Raw genomic sequence first — 17,593 nt, forward strand, 5'->3', positions numbered from 1 at the left:
CACGCTGATTGCTCGTACTGGAGCAAGCAACAGTCATCTACAAAGTGGCCCGCTATTGGTAGATGGCTACTTGCTGGTTTCTCTATGGATTAAAGACGACACAAAATTATTACAGGAAAAGACGGAACTAAAATTGCTACACTTTTCCAACATCTTGTTTTCTCACATGTTGTCAACTTTTTCTCCCCTTTCTTTCTCGCTCTTTTCGGATTGTCATTGTGTAGGCAGCAGAAATCGAGTAGTAACATAATTGCATCTCCTTTCTTGCGACCCTCGTGGTAGGGCGCCATTATATGCAGACGGTTGAATGTCGTGTTAAGGTTGTGGTACATGTAGAGACCAGTTCCCTCGGGTATTAAATAAGTCGGCATTGACGGTGTGTGGTGTAAGAATGACAGGTGGCCATGTCGTGTCAACGTGTTTTCGGTATTAGGTCATAATCATGTCTATTGTTGAATGTGCGGATCTCGAGGGTGCTTTTTGTGCGGGTCAGGTGAGGCTGCAGTGGACTTATTCGTCCTGGAGGAGGATGGTAGTGGGAGCAGCGCCAAGCTTGTCGCGGCCGTTGAGACCAGGAATCTCGAGAATGAATAGGTAGCCCATGACGTGGCCCTTGAGCTGGGTAATAAGGTCGGAAGCAGCCTTGGCAGAACCACCTGGATAACAAGTTAGCGGATGAAAGATCCAAGCAAGGGGTTGGGGCTAATTACCAGTGGCAATAATGTCGTCAACGACGAGAACCTTTTGGCCCTCGCGGATCGCGTCCTCCTGCATCTGGAAGAAATCCTTGCCGTACTCCTTGACGTACTCGGCGGTGACGCAAGGACCGGGGAGCTTGCCCTGCTTGCGAACAGCAGCAAAGGGTACACCAAGACGCAGAGCGAGGCCGGGGCCAAAGAGGAAACCGCGAGCATCGAGACCTACAATGACGTCGGGCTTGGTGTTGACAAAAGTCTGGGTGATCTGAAGCTCGAGGGCGTTGAGGAGGGTGGCATGAGCTTCGGGATTGGCAAAGAGCGGCATGATATCGACAAAGTTGATGCCCGGGATGGGAAAGTCCGGGAAGCGGCGTAGGTTGTTTCCAAGCACTACCTTTGCACTGGCGAGTTGGGCGGTGGCGGAGGAGGAGGAGGAGGGCTGTCTTCCCGAGGCATCTTGGGCGGCTGCGGGATCACTCATTGTCAGCTTGAGGTCGTGGCGGAAGCAAGATTTGGCGGGAGGCGAGGGGTAAACAACGTGGCGCGGGGGGGACGAGAAAAAAAAAGCACAAGCCACCAGGTGGTGATTCGAGGCAGAATATCTCAGTGTAAAAAGGGGGAATGGTTAAAAGTGAAGAGGTTATGAGTTGATTGAGTGAATAAAAAAGCGAAAGCGGTGCACGAGTACTATAGAGAATAATAATGCACAGGCTGTAGGTACCTAGCTTGGAGGGGTAGTTTCGGAGGCGGGCGGGTGGGCACAGCAAACAGAGGGGCAAAGGGGAAAAGGTGTTAAGGTGGGATAAAAGCACGCACTGTTTTTTTCCTTGAGGTGGACTGGGGTGGAGCCAGCCAGACACGGAGGTTCTGGTAGGCTGGCAGGCAGCGATGGCTCAATTCAGCCTGCAGATTGGACGCGCAGCTGGCAGGCAGAACCTCGCTGGCGCAAGGAGGCAGGAACGCCCCAGTATAAAATAGTAAAAAAGGCGGGAGTCAACAAACGGAGGCGGGCGGACAGCTGGCACCTGGCAGCTGGCAAGGAGGTGAAGTGGCCGGCAACAACGGAACAAACGCGTGGTATGAAGTCGAGATAATAGAAGGAATGATGGGAGGGAGAGGAGGGGGGGGGGGAAGGAGCTTGCATGTGTAGAAGAGGATGAGTATTAAAGGAGAAGAATAAATAAAATAGGGCCTCGATAGTGTAGTCAGAGTAGATAGGTAACTAATGCACAATCCAGAACGCACCCCGGGCCTAGGCAAAGCAAAAGTGCATGGCTAGGGGGGTGGGATAGATTAATAAAGAAGACAGATGGAGACATGAAAATAAAAATGATAAAAAATAAAGAGGTGCTGGGTACACTTAAAAAAAGGGAATAAACGAGGGCATAAACGTGTACGAATTAACCAAGTACAAATGCTGGTCAACGCATGTAAATTGAGCTCGCACACACAGATGGCGCTGACACGAAGCAAAAGGTCGGTGTGAAGATTGAAGAGGATTGATAACCTGTTTTTTGTTGCTCGCATCTCTGAGGAGAATAGGATGGCCCTGTGGTGGCTGGCGGCATGGATGGTTGGATGGATACGGCGGCCGGAGGAGGCATGATTCAGCGCCGAGCCAAGGGTTGAGAATGGAACTAATCAAAAACGAACGTTGTATAAAAATATAAAATAAAATAAAAATTGGTAGAAAGAGAGCTACTAGGTCACCAACATGCGAACAGGCGTCCGTCCGCACCCGGAGAGAAGTTACGAGGACACTTGTAGTACCGCGTACAACACGATGACCCGCGGACATGTCGATGTCGGTATACCTACCTCTCTGGCCCTGCATGGATTATTATTATTTTTTGCGTACAAGGGCCGAATCAAAGGTATTTCAGGATTTGCATTGATGCATTCTTCTTTCCCTCTTGATGCATGTAACATGCTCGTTCTGTGTGTCTTGTCTCGGTTCCACGATCGTTGTCGACACCTTTGCAATGCCGCGTTTGCCTTCACACCGCAAGACAAAAGAGGCAATTTCGCACACATCACGACAAGACGTGTTACTCGGTGCTCTAACACACTCCCCCCTCCAATCCAGTACCAGCATCAAGGGGGGCAAAAAGCCAAAAAAAAAAAAAAAATATTGACTCACAACAGTCCTCGGCGTCCCTCGTCTCACGGGGAAGCCCCTCCGTCCAAAGACAGTGACAGCGCAGTTACACGAGCTTGACCCGATGGCCTGCCATGGTGGGGTCCCGAATTAATTTCCTGTGCCATATCATGCCAATGATGACTGGCGGTTTCCTCTTGTCTTTTCAAGTAGAGGTTTTATTTCTTCTTCTTCTTCTTCTTCTTTTTCTTTTTTTTCTTCTTGTTGGCTCATGATGGACGATTTTCTTTACCTCTTCAACTTCTTCTTCCTCTTCTTTGTAAAAAATATTCCCCAAAATTGGCCCAACCCCCATTCACGGCACATTGACGCGGCCCGCACGCCAAAAGCCCACTTGCCACCCTCCTTCTAGGCTTCAGGCTTCTAGCTTCTAGGCTTCTCGGCTTCTAGTTAGCCAGGCTGGCTTCCAGCCTTGGACACATGGAAACGGCCCGGCTTACCCACCAAGGTTGTGCCATCGTTGCCTTGTTGCCTTGTTGCCCTGCAGTCATCTCTATTCTTGTCTTTGACGTCCTTTGCTTGCTGCTCGGTTCCACCAGTCGATCTTGCATGTGCCTTTTTGTCTCGCTACTTCTTTCTGCTCTCTTCTTTGCACCTTTTTCTTCTCTGCTCTCTTGCTTACCGTCTTCTTTTCTTCTAACCAGTGCCAATGTTACTGACAAGTTCGCCCGCAGCCCTTACCATGTCGCTGCAACCTCGTCACAAAGTCAAGGATCCTGCTCCAACACTTCATCTCGGCCAACATTTAAGCGACAGCAAATTATTGTATTAACTCTATCTCTATTCAATGCATGATAATTAAAAAACGAATAACAAGTAGCCCGTCATTCTCCTTCAGGGCCATGTATGGAATCTATCATGACATGGGAAAAAAGGCAAGCAAACAGGATTGGGGTATCAAGGTCGGATCCAAAGCAGGCCAAAGAGCACCAAGAACGAGAAAGGGAACATTCGTCTCTCATACCGCAAGACAAGTCCAAACCGAACCGACAGCGCAACTCCCCCCTTCCCACTCTCCCCTGTTACTAATGAAACTGCAACCGGATAATCGAAAACATCATATTCTGTAGGACATGTAGCATCACTGCCACACACGTCGGCAGCAGCTCCGGCCACACTGCCAGGTCCAGCTTGCCCTCCAGCCCGACGTCCACCTTGAAGCAGTACCGAATCAGACCCCGCACCGCCACGCTGGCCACCAGCTCGCACAGCCAGGTAATCGCCGAAAAGTACAGCGTCAAGTTCAAATTGTACGGCTCCGATTCGCGATCAAACGCAAAGTACGGATACACGTCCTTGTTAGCGCCATAGTGCAGCACGAGCACGCTCCCTAGGAACGTCGCCATGGATGCATTCTCCGCCAAGAACCGGATAAACACATTTCGCGTTTGCAGCTTCTGATATGACCCGTACGTTTGTCCATTAAGCCCCAGCACGCACATGGCCCTGTGAAATGTCTGCGTCATCATCAGCGGCGTCAGAATCACCAAGCTCGTCGACGACAGTATCTGCAGCACAATGAACTGCTGTGGCGTACGCAGTCGAGCGTAAAGCGCACGCACGTATGTTTGATACGTAAGCATAAAATACCTACAATTCGACGTTAGCACAGCCCTTCACCTCACTCTTGTAAATGCACTGACAGCTTAAAAACCCAACTCAGCGGGTAGCTTCCCACGCGCTCGCCCTCCCTTACTCCCAGCACCCAGCCAGTAAGCGCGTCCAGCAGATGCACCGTAATGACCCAGCCGTAGACGTACACTACTGTCTCCAAACTGTTGTGCGGCAGCGTCTGCAGGTAGAGCTCGGCGTATGCCTCTCCCAGCACGTATGCTATTAGTCCAATAAACAATGCCACGCAAAGCCACAGGAACCGGATGAAGCTTGCCGGAAGCCACCTACGCCTCATGGCCACTCCCTGCGGCCGCGTCGCCTCATACGATTGCAGCACGTCGTGCTCCCACAAGTCGCCTGGCACGTTACGCCGACGTCTATCCGGCCGTGACATGGTGTCAGGCTCGCCCGTCCACCAAGATGTAGTAAAAATGCGCTGCGTTTCAGAAAGCGAGTGTCGCAGGCCAATGTGTCGCTCGTTGGTCATGAGGATGAGAAACGCGATGGCCACAGGCATGGCCATTACGCAAAACGTCCATGAGATCCACGACGTGTTGTGATTTGTCAGGAAGCGCGTCTCTGGTATGAGGTAAAGGGGTACCGGAACTGCCAGTGATAGAATGGCTATCAATGACACGGTCACCGGGAAGCCCAGAATCTTTGGCCACCTAAGTGCGTGTAAGTGATATTGGCCAACTCCAACCACCCACCATTCATCACCCCACTTACCAGTTGAGGTTGTAGAGGTTAAACACCTTTGTAATCCACACCAGCGCTGTAGCATTGTAAAAGCCATAGTAAATAAAGAGAAAGAACCAAAAGTTGACCTCGACGTTGGCAGCGCCATAGCCGGGTCGCTTGCCGGGTTTTGTCGGGTCTTGTTGGTCGCCGTCGTCATCTCTAGGCAGGGGATACTGAGGAAAAGGAATGGCGCACCATGTGATGGCCTGATCATCTCAACATTAGAACTCGCTTTCGTGCACGGACAAGAAGTGCCAACATACCAGAACGGCCGGCATAAACACCAAGAGCCCATATCGGCTCCACCACCGATCCACAACCTTCATGACAGCCAACTGTCTGGGCTCGACCCAGAGGTCAATCACCCACTTCTGCCACAACCGATCCCGGGCCGCAACGTCTTCCCCGAGCCCGAGGCGGCCGTCGCGGCGGATGCACTCATCCTCGCTGTCGCTGTCACCGAGGTGGGCGGCGATGAGGGCGCCGTAGCCGACGTGCACGCTGCCGCGGCCGGCGGCGATGCTGTTCGAGAGCAGGCCTAGCTGGCTGCTTCGGCGGGCGCCAGACTCGGGCGGGGGTGGTACGGCGCGGAAGCGGCCGAGGAGCGGCGAGGAGTCGTTGGGCCGGACGCGGGACTCGGTGCCCTGGGTGAACTGGAAGAAGCTGGGCATGGCTGGTGCGGGCCGACGGCCAGCCCTCCGTCAGGTCTCGCAAGGGGAGAGAGAGGATGGGGGAGAAAAGGAAGAAAACTCGGACACGACAAGAAGACGGGTGAGTGGTGTTTGCGTTGAGCTCCGTTCACCTGAGCTGAATGGCCTCTGGCAGCAACGCAACGCGCGACGCCAGTAGCTCCCTCCACGCGTGCGGTGGTTCGGCGTAAGGCGTGTGTGGCTTGTTTACTCGACCATGGTGCGCAGGGTGTGTAGATTGATGCGTCTGTGCAGCCCGCGCGACAGAGTAGAGTAGTTTGTTTGTGGATGAAGAATCAGCGAGCAAGAACAGGCAGGCGACGGCTTCGAAAAGGGCGGTTTGTGGATATGTCGGGCAAATTGGCGGCTGCCCATGCTATTTAGCAGGAAGTAGATGTAGCAAGCTTGCCGCCACCAGCCACACGGGAGCCGCTGTGGGTATGACGCCACAGTTCAAGGGTCAACAAATGGTGCTCGTACTTGGTACGTGAAAGTTATTCCGGACAGCAACAAGTCAGTATGTAGTAAAGCAAGTAGAAATGGATTTCGGCTTTACTACACAGTTATTCATTAGCATACGACGATTATTCCAGGCTTTTAGTAGTAATTCAGGGCGATGATAGAGAATCTGCGCAGAGTACTCGAGATCCACTGTAACAGATGTGCTTCAGTGCTCATTGTCGCATCATGCCTCATGCACAGTTGCATCGAAACGTCCCTCAATGCTCACGCGAAATCAGCTGATACCAAAACTGTCGTCATTAATCGCTTCAGCCAATTAAAAAGCTAGTCAGAAATCTATATACACTCACCCGTTTTCTAATTAGAATAAAATCTCCCCGCCCCGCCATGCAAAGAACAAAAGGAAACATTCGAGCCTGTACGCTCGCATTTTGTAAAAGTACACTTTGACGCCGTCTTAGTCGCGTTTCGTAAATCTGTATCGGTATCCGGCTCTCAGCCACCCAGCTTTACTCCTTGGCTTCTTTCTCGTCCATGCCGCCCGTCACGTCATCCGAAAAGGCTACCGTCTTGTGGCCCCCCGATCGGGTGCCGGCCGGCTCCACGACGTCGCCGTCCCACGGCCGGCACTCCTTGACGTGCTCGCCGCACCGCAGGCACGTAATTCCCTCGCCTTCCTCGCGCTCCAGCCGCGTCGCCAGGCACACGAAGCAGTAGACGCAGCCGCACGGGATCGTCTCATAGGGGTTCGTCACATCCGTCTGCGCGGAGCCGACGACGCCGCTCGAAGCTGCCGCCGCCATGATTTCATTTTCCGACGTGGCCTCGTTTTGGTCCTGGTAGCAGATGGCGCATGTGCGCTCCGGCAGAAACCCGTACTCGCCCGAGATGCCGCCACCCTCGACGCTACTCGTGTTGACAATTTCCTTGGTCTTGCGCCACGTGCGGCTCAGCCAACGCCGCCAGCGGTTGATGCCAATCAGTGGCAGCACAAACAGCAAAAACTCGGTAAAGGCGTGCCACACCAGCTGCCGATTCAGGTACTCAAACGACACCTCGCGGCTGACCTGGCTCGTCGGCGGCGCCAGGCGCATCCGGAGGACCCGGTCGAGCAGTGTGCGATAGCGGCCGTGCAGCAGGAAGACGAGAAACGACGCGCACGCCGCCGCCGAGTGCACCGTCGTCAGGCGCGACGTCCACCGCGACAGCAGCCGCACGCGGGGGCTGGGCTCCTCGTGCCCGTCGTCCTGCTCGACCAGCCAGTCCTCCCACTTGGCCCACGCGTACTTGCCCACGACGCTGACGAGGCCGTAGAGTGACTTTTGCGCGCGCGACGGCGGTACCAGCACGGGGCCGGCGCGGCGGGCGTCGGTATATTTGAGGTTCTGCAGGGCCGCGCCGTACGTGGCGTCGTGGTCCCAGATGGTCAGTTTGAAGAGCGCGGCGCGCAGGGCGAGTATGATTTCGTCGGACCAGTCGTCCTGCAGGTGGCCGCCGGCAAAGTAGCGGAGCGCGTCGCCGACCTGCGCCTTGAGCAGGTCGACGAGCTCGTCGTCGAGGAGTTCGGCGTCGACCTGCGCGACACGAAACGCCGGCCGCGTGCCCTCGCGCGACGACACGGCGTCCCACGCCGTGGCGAGGCCGCTAAACGGAAACGGCAGCCGCTGCAGCTGGGCGCTGGTGCGAGACGCTTCTCGCTGCACGGCGATGCGGGCGGCGGCCTGCACCTCGCGGGCCTGTCGGCGGGCGGCGACCCGTTGCTGGGCTTGCACGAAGCTCGATTCGCTCATCGGTGCGGCATTAGATCTTGCGGATTTGTCGGTTCGGGGTATGGAAGCGGGGTGGGAATGGATGTCGAGAGCGCAACGTGGTCTGTGGATTGAAAGGTGACAAAACGAACAAACGCACATGAAGCTCTCCAGAGTTCTTGCTTGGGTCCCGCGGCCTGCCGTTTTTAGCGCCTTTGCTGGGGTAGCATCGGCGAGCCGAGGCTAACTTTTCGGTGCCGTCCGGCCATGCATTCGGCAGTCTGCACAGGCTACCTACATACCTACCTAGGTACCTTGGCTACCTACTCTATATTAGTTACTCGACGCTCCACCAACTCAGACATGAGACGATTACGCTGTATTTAGCCTCCAGGCCAGAAACAATCATGTTTCGTTGTAAGCCTGCTCTAAACGGCTGCTGCCGATCTACCATGGATGATGAGCGACATGGTACAGACCCATAGCGGTTAGGGTACCTACCTACCTACTATGGTAGGTAGGTAGGTACCTACTATGGTATGCACATCAATGCTAGAGGCTCTCACGTCGCATCTCGGTCCAAGATTAATAACCGTTATCACTCTCCTTTCCAACCGAAAAACAGGTGTCCACCATGCCCATAAAAAAAGTAGATTCTTTTGTACGACAATACGTAGTTCGCTCATGAACACACAGAACCCCGTAATTAGCGGCCCACAGGTACTGCTAGTACTGGGCGCGGGAATGAATGAATTTGAGCCGCGCCTCCGCCATCAACATAGTTACAAGCACATCATCCGTGAGACAACCATTGTTTCTGTTTCGCCGCGTTGGTGTCGCCAATGGCTCCGAGATTTGCTTCTGACAGCTCCAGCTCTCCCGACAGCCATCTTTCTCGGCACGATGCAGTGGTGGGCCAACAGCACGTTCTGGCTTTCGGCACCTCCCCTGGTGAGCCGTCCACCACGACCATTGTCCTACCCAAGAGACAAAAGAGGTTCGCGGCCAAAGTTAAAACTGGTTGCATGACGTGTCGGTAAGACCTGTCCTCGAGGAATTTGCAACCGCAGTCTATGTATATACTAACCTGAGATGATGGCAGACGTCGGCGTATCAAGTGCGATGAAGGCAAGCCATCATGCAACAAGTGTGTGTATAACCTTGACGCCGATCTTGTAGGCCAGTTCCAACAATGTCTCTCCGTTTCTGACCTTTTCTCTCTCTCTACAGGTACCTTTACGGGAAGAGATTGCGAGTATCCTGACATAATGTTTCGCTTTGCCATGAACCATTCCGTTCCGGCAGCGCCTACGCAATGCAAGCCTCTCCTGATCCAACCCAAGGTCTCAATAGCGCCACAAGGTATCAAATTTGGTCGCCAGGAAGCGCACATATTTGATCTATTCCGTTTACGCACAGTTCATCAAGTTGGTGGTAGTTTCAACCAGGTCTTCTGGACCAGTGATGTGCTGCGCGCGGCGCGCCTCTATCCCGCCGTCTGGCACGCTTGCCTTTCATTCGCCGCGCTTGATCATAGGGCAAAGAAACCCAAAGCACCCGAAGCCGACAAGATGTCGCTGTATTCCTTTGCGCTGCTGCAGCATAACGCTTCCATTCGACACATGGTTAAGATTGCGCAGCAGGCGCTCCCGAGCTACGCCGACCAGGAGACTTTTATGCTCGTAAGCATGCTCTACACGGGTCTGTGTTGCCTGCAGGGAGACGTATCACAGGCAGCCGAACATGCTCGTACTAGCATACTTCTCTTCTATCAATGGCGATTTTGGGAGCACCAACACCAAGGACGTAGGGATCACATACTATCCCCCGGCGCGCTCATCTCCCTCATTTCACTTTACGAATCCCAAATATTCGGGCGTATCCGAGGTGTGCCGAGGCCGAACTGGTATCTTCAGGGGAATCGGCCAGCGGCACCAGCCGATCCCTACCAGTCAATGAGTGACGCGTTTGTCGACATTCAGCCCATGTTGACGGCCATTTTTCAAGCCTTCCCAATGGTCACGCTGCCGGGGGATATTGCCAGGATCTCGGGTTATGATGAGACGATTCTAGAATACAAGAGTCGCCTTGCCGTTTGGAGGTCGAAATTCAAGGCATTACTGGAAACGCAGCCTGATGATGCTTCGACCAAGCACGGTGTAACTCAACTTCAACTCATGGAAGTAGCCGTGCACGTGTGCTTGCATCTGGATCGTACTCTTGGGGAGGAATCGTTTGATCACTTTACAGATTCGTTTGCCAGAATCACCCATCTTGCGCGGCAGCTCATCCATCTCGAAAAGGAGGCAGAGGCCAGGCAGGGCATTGACGGCCAGGGGTTTTCATATTCTGTGTCCGTCGCCGAGCTTCTGTTTGGCGTGGGCCGCACATGCCGCGATCGTTTGATACGACGAGAAGCAGTCGCGCTGCTCCGGCAGTGGCCAAGAAGAGACGGTATCTGGCGGCCGGTGGTCGTGGCCGCCATGTGCGCTGCCGTGATTGAGCTGGAGGAAGGGACGTGGTACGAGGCCAGATCGATCGCGCCGGACGAGTGCAGCTGTGCATACGAAAGTTTCATCTGTAATAACCACCGAGTCGGCCGTCTCGAGTTGAAAATGTCGCCTCCCGGACAGGCGTCTGTTCACTTTCGCTCCGTGAGCGATGTCCGGCACCAGCGCGACGGTCTGACCAAGCCTGTCGCCATAGGCTAACTAGGCCATTTTCCCAAAAGTCAAATCCGCCAAAAGGGATGAGAAACATGGTATGCCATGTTTGTTTGCCCTTTTCTTCCAGATGAAAGCAGACGAGGCAGGGCCGAGGTCGCCGCGCCGTTTGCAACCCCACCACGGACCCATGCGCCGGCCCGTCAGTCGTCGGGGCTCCAGCGGACTCGACAACAAACGGGTCATGTGCCGTTTGTTGCGATTTGGTCACCCTCCCACCCCCAGACCTGGTGATGCAATTGTTCACCATTCCATATTTTATTATTCCTCATCAGAGCTCTATTGCACAAAATAAGCAAAACTGCTAGCACATCGCACGGCACCTAGGCTTCCATCAACGGTTCACGCCGGCCCCACCAGATGAGAGCTCTTGGTCATTATTAGCGACCCCCCCCCCCCCCGGACCTTCTCCTCCACCCACAGGCTGCAACACTACCAAGGCATCAGGATGTCACCGCCACCAATCAATTGCCACTCAACCATCAACATTCGCGACACGAACTATTCCCTTTGGCTGCCTCGCTTCTTGGTCTGTTGGCGCAGACTTTCTTCTCCCATCCTTATTAGCGGCAACTTACCCCTGTCCGCCAACTCACATTGTGACTCCTCTGCAAGTTGACCTTTCTGCCTAGACTGAATATTTAAACAACCACGCCGCCGTTCACAACAATACGCGCCTTGCTCCGGATCTCGAAGTCCTGCCCTCCAAGCTCCCGTGAGCAGCGCGAAACACCTCCTAACACGGGCGCGTGACTTTCGTCCTAAGCAGGGTGGCCACTGTGTACTGCCTGTTTTTGATTTTCTTCCTTCTTCAACAATCTGAACATCAGCTTGAGGCGTCGAGAAGAAGGAAAACGGAAGTGACCTTTGCCACCCTCGCTTCAGGCTCCTTGTCTCGCTTCACCGGTCACCACACACACCCCGCCATCTAGTCCTGCCGACGTTGTTTTACTAGACCCTTTCTCTTGTGCGACGCCATGCCCACGCGCAGGCGACAAATACCTATCGAGGGCTCGTGGCGCATGGTCGAAGGCGAGAACGACAGCTTCGACACGTCCCTCCTACCCGTCGCAACACTCGAAGACGACGACATTCTCTCCCCACTGTCCAGCGAGCAGCCTTCGTCAGGCTTGCCTTCTCAGCCTTCGCAGCAGCGGCCCGGCTCGCAGAGCCAGCCGAATTCCAACTTTGGCTCGCAGGATAGCATCCGCGATTTTGCCAAGCACCAGGCAGACGACAATGTCATTCTGCGTGAGCCATTTCGCCCAAGCATACCCTCGTCCGTGGCGGGAAGCAGCAGTCACAGTCCGCATCAGGTGTACAGCTACCGCACGCCAGATCCGCAATTTAGAATGCCGACGGTCGAGTTTGGTAGCGACCGCAGGAGCTCCCGGACGGTTCGCGCTGGCCTAATTAGCGGCAGCTCCCGCGACAGCGACTCAACGGCTGTGCGACGACGTGGACATGTATCGCAGACCAGTCCCGTCAAGCGGCGAAGTGCGCGACAAAGAATAGACCACGAGGAGTATGAGACGCATCACGAAGACACGGACAGCTATACGTCTTCTCTCCCCTCCCTCTCGATCGGCATCGCGCGATGGGCAGCCGCTGTTGTTGGCCTCGCCTTTCATTACGCCAAGCGGCCTCTGGCGCTCCTCCTCGCCGTCTACCTCTCCTGCGGCGCCATCATCATTACACAATCCATGTTGCAGAGGTCTATCTACGTCTCGCTATCACCCATCTGCCGTGTGCCTGGCGCCTCGTTCCTGAACCTGCCATTCTGCATTAACGCCAACGGTGGCATCGATGGTGACACGCCAAATGCGCCCGCGTACCCTGTCGAATTTGACGACCTGATGGGCGTGCAGGCCAAGTTTGAGGACGTCCTGGAGCGGAGCGTCGAGGGTGCGTCGCTGCCACTCGAGATGAAGCGGTCCGAGACGAGCCTGCGCGACCTGCGCACGCTCGTCAAGCACAGCGACATCCAGGCACGCGACGAGCTGCTATTTGAGCTGGACGGCTTCGTCGACACGGCGCGACAGAGCGCCGCCGACCTGCAGCGCTTCAACACGCATGTCGGCTCCGCGGTCGACGCCGTCATCAGCATCAACCGCTGGACCGCACGGTACATTGACTCCTTCGCGCCTCTCTCCAACGATGCCGTCGGTGGCGCCGTCTCCCTGTCGACTTCCCTGGCCGGCTGGTCCGGCTGGCTCTTTGCGCCGTTCCAGCCAGCCAATCACGTTTTCAGCGAGCGCATCCTGCGTGACAAGTACATTGAGCACACGACGCTCGTGTCGGAGCGCATCGCCGCACTGCTCCTCGAGGCACAGGCGGTGCTGCGCCTGCTCACCAAGGCCGAGGACCACCTCTCCCTTATCTACGACGTTTCGTCTCGCTCCGCCGCCACGCTCTCGTTACGGCGTGACGAGATTCTCTGGAACGTGTGGACGCTCGTCGGTGGCAACGCCCGCCGCCTCAGCCACCTCACCCGGCAGCTAGCGCTCCTTCGCCGCGTCGACGCCCAGCGTTCGTCCGCCGTCGCCCAGGTCAGCGCCCTCGTTCTCGAGCTCGAGTCCATCCAGGCCAGCCTTGGTGACCTGCGCGACCGCGTCGCCGAGCCTGGCATCCTCCGCGACGCCGACAGCCCCGCCATCGCTGCGCTGCCGCTTACCGTCCACATTGAGACCATTGACCGCGGCGTCGAGCGTCTCGAGGCGGCCCGCCAACGCATCCGCGTCGCCGAGGACGATCGCGTCCGCGAAGCGCTAGCTAGGGGCGGCGTGCGCGAGGATGATAGGCTGATTGGCGATGCGCCACGTTCGTAATAGGTTCCTGTTGGTCGAGTATTTACTAGAGTTTATTTGTTAGAACTTCTGTTGTCTTCGTGCAGTACGGCAATGAAACCTCATGATGTTGGTATCTCCTTGTTTTTACTTCATTGTCAAGAGTCAGTATTTGATGCAATCGGCGCTGGCAAACGGATACAGATGCTTTTTTGGTCGCTTTTTTTCTTCGAGTCTGGACAGGATCACTCAAACATAAAGCAAAAAAACAGGACAATGATACACACGTGCACTACATGCATAGATGGTTTCCCACTAGACTACAGTTTTCAATACGGTGGCGAGTCTTCAGAATGGCACAGTCAAGCACGCAACACTTTTCAGAGCGCCACAATCCAGTTAAAGCTTTCATTTCAACCCATATATACTATAACATTCCATCCTACCCTTCCGCCCCAATAACCAACCGTGCCCGGGTCCACGTTTTGAAGTTTATAAAGAACATACCTCGAATGGCCAGTGTATACTAGTATACAACAGCTTAAGAAAGAAAAACCCCATCAGGGGGTACCGACAGAGGGGGCAGAGGTGGAAAAAGAGAAAGAAAAGAGAAAGAAAAAAGAAAGGGTGCTCCGCTGTGGATGTTATGCCTTTGCACAAACATCACTTCATCAAGTCATGAAAAATAAAAGGTCAAGAATGACCTTGCGAAAACGCCGTCGCCATGCTTTTCCCTCGCGGTGCAGGTGCCCGCTGACCCACGCAAAAGAAGAAATACGAACAGGAGCCCGGATTGGACAGGGGAGTGCCGCGCCCAGTCCTCGTAGTCGATATTCACTTTCAGCTCGTCTGTATGAGATTTGCTGCACATAAGCAAGTCTCACATCGGATACGCGCCGCGGCGTTGTAGTTGATCCCGTATAGCTTCTTGCACTGCTAATTCTTGCACTCCGAGATTTCGAGTGCAACGTGCCAGCAGCATTATAGTTATTTCCTTGCAACTGGTGCCAAAGTCGCGCATAGGTGCTGTTATAACCCTGGAAAGACCTTGGTGACTGCGCGGCGCCATTTGGGACGTGATTGATCGGGGTCGTCAAATGGCGCATTCTGGTTCGCAATCTCTCGCATACGCTCGCGCGCAAACGAGGACGGACTGCTGCGGCCAACAAAGCCAGCGAACCCTGTTCGAAGTTCTGCGCCTTCGGGCTGTGTGGGCAGTACGTGCAGGGGTCGGGCTTTGGACTTTCGCGGGCGGGCCTTCTTCGGGGACGGGGCAGAAGCAGCGGGCTGTGGGACGGCCGTGTGCGTCGTCGACTGTGGTGCTGCGGCTGCCGGGGCGGTTGTCGCAGCAGCTTCCGGGGGTCCACCTCCAGGACTCTCATCGCTTTCATTTCCACGCGTTCCAGGAGACTCGCCTTCGCTGGAGCGTTCGGGTGGTGTTGAGAGTCGCTTCTCGAGTTGGATATCCCGGCTTTCTTCCGACGAAGACGACGAATGAAATAGTCGCTTTCCCCAGCCTGGCTTGCCCCATCCCTTGAACTTGACATCGCCAGATTCCATGGAAGAGTCGTCAAACTCAACTCGTTCTCGAAGCTTGCGCAGGGCGCGCTCACGGCGAACCATGCCGTTGGTTATCTTGGGGCTGTACCCCGGCGGCAGCATGCATTGCTTGCACATGGGGCACAGCGAGCTGTTGCGGAGAAGGAACTCGTCGATGCAGATGGGGTGGAAAATGTGGTGACATGGCAATTCGCGGATGACACTGAAGCGATCTTCGAACTCGGCGAGGCAAATATGACACTGCGGCTGATAATTTGTGGCGGTTGTGTTGGCCGTTCCAGTGACAGCGGAACGTTGGCTGCGCAAGGTCTGGACGCTATCTGAGACGACAGTAGCGGATGAGTTGCTGTGGCGTTCGCCTCTGCGTTTCTTCTTGCCTTTGCCGGGTCGCATGGGGGAGGGGACCTCTGAGGTGGGTGTAGAGAGGTCGTACGCAAGCTCTGGTTGGCTGGTGTAAGTAAAGAGCGGGAAATCTTTGACATGAGAAGCGGGGATTGTGAGGCGCTTGATTCCCATGGCCTCGAGGTCGACTTCACCAGACTCGACACGCTTCCGCAAAGAAGTACGGCGGCGGCGCTGGATGAAATGCATGGTGAGTGATACGGAGGCGACTATGAAGAGAAGGGCCCCGATGACGATGAGAAAGTAGACCCATAGCGAGGGCAGGCTCGCGGCACCTTTCATGGTGAGCTGGGCCCAGATTCTGACATAGTCTCTTTGATTTGTGCCGTATCGCTGCATAATTTCGGCGCCATGAGGAACGGTATCAGCGGTTCCGGAATAGAGACTCAGTTGAGTCATCATGCGTTGGCCCTCGATGCCGGGGATGGCAAAGATGGGGAACCTGGATTCCTTCCAGGCGCCGCCGTCGTCGAGGTTCCATACCGCAGAGTCAGGACCTTGGGGCTTATCGGTCGAGTTGTTTGGCTTGTAGAAGATGAAAGCACGGATGGGGTCCAAACGGGCTGAGGCAAGGAAGGCTTGGACACAGTCTATGCTGAACCAAGGGGCGAGGGCGATGAGGTTATAGTTTGCGGGGGGCAGCTGGGCCCTGCGGGTAACGTTGTGGGGGATGAAGTCGTACTGTTGAGCGTTGCACGAGGCGACGGTGGATATGTCGGGAACGTAGAGGAGGCCTTGTATGACACCGTTGAGCGTCTGGGCCCCGTTGGTGGAGAGAGTGGTGAGGTTGTTCTTGAGGTGCAGCTCGTATCCCAAGTCCTGTGCGACATCGGTGATGTTTCGTATCAGCGAGACAGGGACGGTGCCAGCGCCGGTCCAGGAGGGGTTGCTGAAGAGTAACACTCCATTGTAGAGTCCCGTGAGAGACATGGTGGCTGTGACATGCCAATCAGTGTGCGGGGGACATTATAGAGAGCGCATCAGCGGCGCTGTGGCAAGGCGGCGGCGGCAGCAGCGAGAGAGTCGGGGCAATCTTGTCGGGGCGGACGGCGGGGGTGGGCTTGCAAGCGGCGGTACGTCAAGGAGCGCGAGTGCGAGCGCGAGAAACGGGGAGGCGCTTGTGCGTGCGCGTTGAGAGTGCGGTTGTTGTGCGCAGGGCAAGAAGGCGGGTGGGAATCAAGGCCACTACGGGCCTCGAGGTTGTCGCGAACGGAACGCAGGGGCAGGCCGTGGGTTCGCCGGGGGGGCAAGAGAAAGGAAATGAGAATGAGCCGTCGGGGGGATGACTCGGATGAGGAGAGAGAGTCGGCTTGGAGGGGGGGAAACGGCGAGAAGTGAGGGTAAGCGGCGTTGTCGAGGGACGATGAAGAGACGTTGGGATGAAGGACGAAGGGCAGAGTTTATTAATAGCGGGCGAGAAGAGTAGGAGGTACAAGGTGCAGACCAGAAAAGGGCCCTTTCTGGGGGAGGAGGCGTCGAGGGCACTTTGGAGGAGAGACATCAAGAACGGACAATAGAATAAACCGTTCCTTGTACAGGTACAAGCTTCGGGGGAGGCTGGCCAAGTACCCTCGGCCCTTGCCTTGTCATGGTGCTGGCTGGCGTCGCGGGCGCAGAGACGGATGGGCCCTATCGAAAAGGTACCCGACGATGACCAGGTGCGGTGACTTACTCGCAAGTACCAAGTACGTGCAGCCGCATCCACCGACCCACTTGCACTGCGGCACCCACCAGTACTATGTAACGTACAGCAGCAGCCAGCAGCAGCAACTACTGCGTACTGAGGAGGTCAGGTACCTGTTACTCCGTACGGGCACCAAAGATCTAGCTAGACTCGTTCGCCTCTGGCTGGCACGTTGTGGTGCGGCGCGGTGAGAGCAGAGGGCAGGCGGGCAAACAAGAAGAGGGAAAAAGGCCCGATAATCGTCTCGAAAGGCTAAGTTTTAGCAGAGTGTACGGAGTACCATAGATTGTGTAACCCATCAAACAGTGCAACCCATCCATTTCAAAGT

General features: G+C 55.4%; 6 protein-coding genes across 6 annotated transcripts; 2 read left to right on the top strand and 4 right to left on the bottom strand.

Annotated features, from left to right (window-relative positions):
• Window positions 1–510: 510 nt before the first annotated feature.
• Window positions 511–2,496, bottom strand: CCM_00088 (adenine phosphoribosyltransferase 1; the record flags this gene model as incomplete). Its single annotated transcript, XM_006665248.1, has 5 exons — window positions 511–656; window positions 711–1,163; window positions 1,515–1,535; window positions 1,944–1,950; window positions 2,476–2,496. 5 exons carry the CDS (start codon window positions 2,494–2,496, stop codon window positions 511–513), a joined length of 648 nt encoding a protein of 215 aa, XP_006665311.1.
• A 1,385-nt stretch (window positions 2,497–3,881) lies between these two features.
• Window positions 3,882–5,882, bottom strand: CCM_00089 (uncharacterized protein; the record flags this gene model as incomplete). Its single annotated transcript, XM_006665249.1, has 5 exons — window positions 3,882–4,446; window positions 4,500–4,689; window positions 4,759–5,138; window positions 5,200–5,417; window positions 5,475–5,882. 5 exons carry the CDS (start codon window positions 5,880–5,882, stop codon window positions 3,882–3,884), a joined length of 1,761 nt encoding a protein of 586 aa, XP_006665312.1.
• A 989-nt stretch (window positions 5,883–6,871) lies between these two features.
• CCM_00090 (peroxisomal biogenesis factor 2) lies at window positions 6,872–8,152 on the bottom strand (the record flags this gene model as incomplete). Its single annotated transcript, XM_006665250.1, has 1 exon — window positions 6,872–8,152. The coding sequence occupies one exon, from the start codon at window positions 8,150–8,152 to the stop codon at window positions 6,872–6,874; it is 1,281 nt and encodes a 426-aa protein (XP_006665313.1).
• A 1,226-nt stretch (window positions 8,153–9,378) lies between these two features.
• CCM_00091 (dihydrolipoyl dehydrogenase, putative) lies at window positions 9,379–10,821 on the top strand (the record flags this gene model as incomplete). The annotated part of the gene is made up of 1 exon (XM_006665251.1): window positions 9,379–10,821. The coding sequence occupies one exon, from the start codon at window positions 9,379–9,381 to the stop codon at window positions 10,819–10,821; it is 1,443 nt and encodes a 480-aa protein (XP_006665314.1).
• Window positions 10,822–11,810: 989 nt separating this feature from the next.
• Window positions 11,811–13,661, top strand: CCM_00092 (uncharacterized protein; the record flags this gene model as incomplete). The annotated part of the gene is made up of 1 exon (XM_006665252.1): window positions 11,811–13,661. The coding sequence occupies one exon, from the start codon at window positions 11,811–11,813 to the stop codon at window positions 13,659–13,661; it is 1,851 nt and encodes a 616-aa protein (XP_006665315.1).
• A 987-nt stretch (window positions 13,662–14,648) lies between these two features.
• On the bottom strand, window positions 14,649–16,511 carry CCM_00093 (RING finger domain-containing protein; the record flags this gene model as incomplete). Its single annotated transcript, XM_006665253.1, has 1 exon — window positions 14,649–16,511. The coding sequence occupies one exon, from the start codon at window positions 16,509–16,511 to the stop codon at window positions 14,649–14,651; it is 1,863 nt and encodes a 620-aa protein (XP_006665316.1).
• Window positions 16,512–17,593: the final 1,082 nt, after the last annotated feature.

The sequence above is a fragment of the Cordyceps militaris genome (genome assembly GCF_000225605.1).
Source record: "Cordyceps militaris CM01 unplaced genomic scaffold CCM_S00001, whole genome shotgun sequence".
In the NCBI taxonomy this organism is placed as follows: Eukaryota; Fungi; Ascomycota; class Sordariomycetes; order Hypocreales; family Cordycipitaceae; genus Cordyceps; species Cordyceps militaris.